General features: G+C 29.5%; 1 protein-coding gene across 1 annotated transcript in view; it reads right to left on the reverse strand.

Annotated features, from left to right (window-relative positions):
• Positions 1 to 255: 255 nt before the first annotated feature.
• LOC111885427 (cytochrome P450 704C1) overlaps positions 256 to 3,885 on the reverse strand; it is a 33,652-nt gene continuing 30,022 nt past the window's right edge. Inside the window, exon 6 of the mRNA XM_052765259.1 lies at positions 256 to 567. Coding sequence (XP_052621219.1) covers positions 382 to 567 — 186 coding nt within the window. The 3' untranslated portion in view covers positions 256 to 381. The remainder of the gene's footprint in view (positions 568 to 3,885) is intronic.

Consider the following 3,885-nt stretch of genomic DNA (forward strand, 5'->3'; position numbering starts at 1 on the left):
AATTATATTCTTGAATAAGATTTAATTTTTATAAATATAATATATATAGTTAGTTTGGTGGGTTGACCCGTAAACTCAAACATGTAACCCAACCCAACCCATGAAATAAACGGGTTAATAGGTTCAATGGTCAAAAATCTCAACCCTATGCATTCTATTACGCCTATGTCGATCCTTTTACCTTTTCAAAAGCAACACCATTATTCACAAGACTTGTGCAAATCTTTATTAGCAACATTGTTACATTCCCATTTAACATACAATTACATATTTTTTTTTAATAAAGCTTATTAAATTTCTATTTTAACGTATACGTTTTATAAGAGCAAATGTATAAGCATCTTATGTTCACAAAGTTACATCTTAAATTTCACAATTGACTTAACCAAATCTCTTGAAAACACGAATATCCAATGGACCATCGATGTGAAGATTGATTGAGGTTTTGTACCTTGGTATCCTGTTTACGTCACTTAACTTGAACACAAAGCAACCTAACAAGATAGAAGAAAATATTTTCATCTGCATATATGCGAAATCTCGACCCAAACAAGTCCGTGGTCCAGCCTGTGTATGAAAAATATGAAAAAAATATATGAGGATTAATTATACAATGAAAATGTACATCAACATGTACTAAATACAAACTTTAATAAAATTACTCCATTACAGAGTTGTTCATACTTGGGATTAAAACAAGAGAATTTAGCATTTTCAATTAAACATCTACTCTAATAAATGAAGATCCATTTTGCCACATGTCACACTCTCATAAGTTTTGACACTTGTTATTTTATGGTATTTTTAATATAAATAATATCTACATGTCAATTTCTAGATTTTTTAATTTTTAAATTTAAAAAGCTACATAATACATAGAGCTATATAAGTAAAGTATTAAATGTAATAAATATGATCTTAAATTGCAATAAATATGCTTTTCCTTCCTTATTTTAAAATTTAATTTTAAAAAATACTTAATGTTTACATTTTGATATTTAATTTTTTTATTGATCCATGTAATACATGAGTTTCACACCTAGTGAAAAAATAAAAGAAAAGACATGTGATATGTGATGTAACCTTACTATAATAAAGATATCTTTTTTATATTATTATTTGTAATTTCTTATCTACAATTCAATGGCATGATGTAATAATGAGATTCAAAATTATTCTCTTCTTATTTTGAGAATACATTAGACAAGATCGATTCGAATAATTTTTGTTTGAATTAAAACATATGAAAAGAATTGGAAAGATACAAAATGGGCCATAGACACAAGGTATTGCCTCGACACAAGGTATGTGGTGCCTAATCCAAGGTCTACAATGCTCAGTAAAATATCTAAAATATAGTATGTAATGCTCTAGTGGAAGGTATGTGGTACTACACTATAGCTTGTGGTGTGCATCCAGAAAGCTTATTCAAATATTGGTATCTATGGTTTGTTGACACTGACACACAAGTAGTTTTTAGATCAATTTTTCATTATACATAAAATCTACATCTACATTTATAATCATAAACATAATGTATGTATTACGGTTGTGTATTTCCTATAACTCTAATAAAATATCTTTCTACTACGTTTGTGGATTAGTCGATCATTTTGATCCTGTGAACGATGTAATTTCCTTGTGTTATTGGTTTTTTCACTTATTTATCATGTGAGTTGTGTGTTTATCAATTCTTGATCTTAACAATTTTATTAGTGCTATGATAGGTGATGAAAAGGTTAAAGATCAATATATTTTAATTTCACAATGTTGGCATTTGGCATATGTAAACCAAAGATTATATCTATTAGAAGAAGTTATGTAAACCCTTGTGCAAAAACAAACATGAAGCGGTGAAGAAGGAGGATTGGAACCTGTCTTTTATCAATAGGATCTTGGTGTTCATAGGTTGTCATTAGCGAACCATGTTGTGTATAACATTGTGAATGAAAAGACAAAATTGGTATTCATCAATGTGTTTCAAATATGTACAAAAGGCGCTTGGTTGTGAATATCATTTTCTTGGTTCAACAGTTGATAAATATAAAGGTGAGGAAGGTCAATCAGTTACAAATCATGTAAATAAATATAATGTGTTCCTATCTAGGTTAGTATCAATTGAGTTTCAGTTTGAACTACTAAGATTACTTTTGAAGAAATTTGCAATTTAATACTTGGTGAGTATATTCGTATAAAGGATTCATGCCGTCTTCCAACAATCCATTAAGTACCAAGGACTAAGGAGTTATAATCCAATAGAGGGGTTAATGGTAGAGGAATAAAAAAGGTAATGAAAAGAGGTCGGTCTAACAATAAGAAGTATATTTCATTTTGGAATTGTATAGAGAATAGTTAGTTCAAAAACCAATGTCAAAACTTTTATAAATAAAGGCAAGAGGGAGATGAATATGGCAGCGGATTATGAGGATCCTTAAACTTTTTAGTTTAGAAAGTTTGATTTAATCCGAAATTTTGAATTTGCATGCTTCGTTTCATGTTATCCATTGAAGAGTAGTGATGTATAATTTTAGGCTTTATGATGGGAAGGTAAGGCTAGTGTATAACAAGCACATTTATGTGACAAATTTTGGGGATATAGTCCTTTACACTAATCTAGGTACGAATTAGAAAATGAAGAATGCCATATATATTCAAGTCATAAAGATTAATTTTGATATCAGTAGAGTACTTACATGATAATGTGCATAATGTTGATTTTAATGACTAATTGTAGATGGTAACGAAGAATAACCTAATGGTTACTCAAGGACATAAACAAGAAACATTATATATAGTTGAATTTCCATAGATGTAAAAAATATAATTATTGAATAGGCAACACAATATACTCTATGAACCAAAGACTTGGGCATATGAATGAGAAAGAGATGAATATGCTACCTTCAAAGGGGGAAATTCCATATTTCAAGAGTAAGAGAGTTAACTTTTGTGAGTCATGTGTTCATGAAAAACAAAATAAGATTAGATTTGTGAAAATGGGACAAGCACCCTAGGAAGGGAAGTTCAGGAAGTAGTAGGTGATTGTGAAGGATATACATATACATGGATCGCAAAGGATAGTGGGAGTTTAGACAGTGAAGCAACAAATAAGGTAGAGACCAAAACTCCCACCACCATAAGATGTAGTAGAGAAAGAAGATATTAGTCACATATTCTATTTCATAAAATTAATTGTTTATGAAAGAGAATAGGGATTCAAAATATTATCTACAGACTTTAAGGATAAAAGAATTCGTATAGTGGAAGAACACAATTGAGGGTGAGTTGTGATTATTTAAATAAAATCAAAAAATTAGTCCTTTTTTAATTTACCATTCGGGATGAAAGAACTACACAACAAGTAGTTATTTAGGGTAAAAGGTGAAATATATGGAAATAAGAGGTGCAGGGCCATATTTGTAGTCAAATGTGTCAACAGAAGATGAGATTTTACTACAACAAGATATTCTCACCAATTGTAAGGACCACCATAATTATATAGGTTCTAGGTATTATAAATGCATATTGTTTACATAAGGAAATAATAAACCTAAATAAAATATATTGTATTGAGACATTGACAAAGATATCTCCATGGAACAACTAGAAGGCTATAACTAGAAGACAAAATGCTATATCTAGGTTGAAGAAATGTTGTGGAAAAAACTCCATGACACTACTAACTGAATGATATTAGTTATGATATCATAATGAAGGATATTTTCCCAAAATGACACATAGTGTCTATTGAGAAACAAACAAGGTATAAAAGAGAGAGATAGATAGAGAGAGAGAGAGAGAGAAATCCAACCGTTAGTTCTGATATCATTTTGAATGATATTTTCCCATAATGAATTTCTACTCACAATATCAATCATATATACA

This window comes from Lactuca sativa, chromosome 7, assembly GCF_002870075.4.
Source record: "Lactuca sativa cultivar Salinas chromosome 7, Lsat_Salinas_v11, whole genome shotgun sequence".
Lineage (NCBI taxonomy): Eukaryota > Viridiplantae > Streptophyta > Magnoliopsida > Asterales > Asteraceae > Lactuca > Lactuca sativa.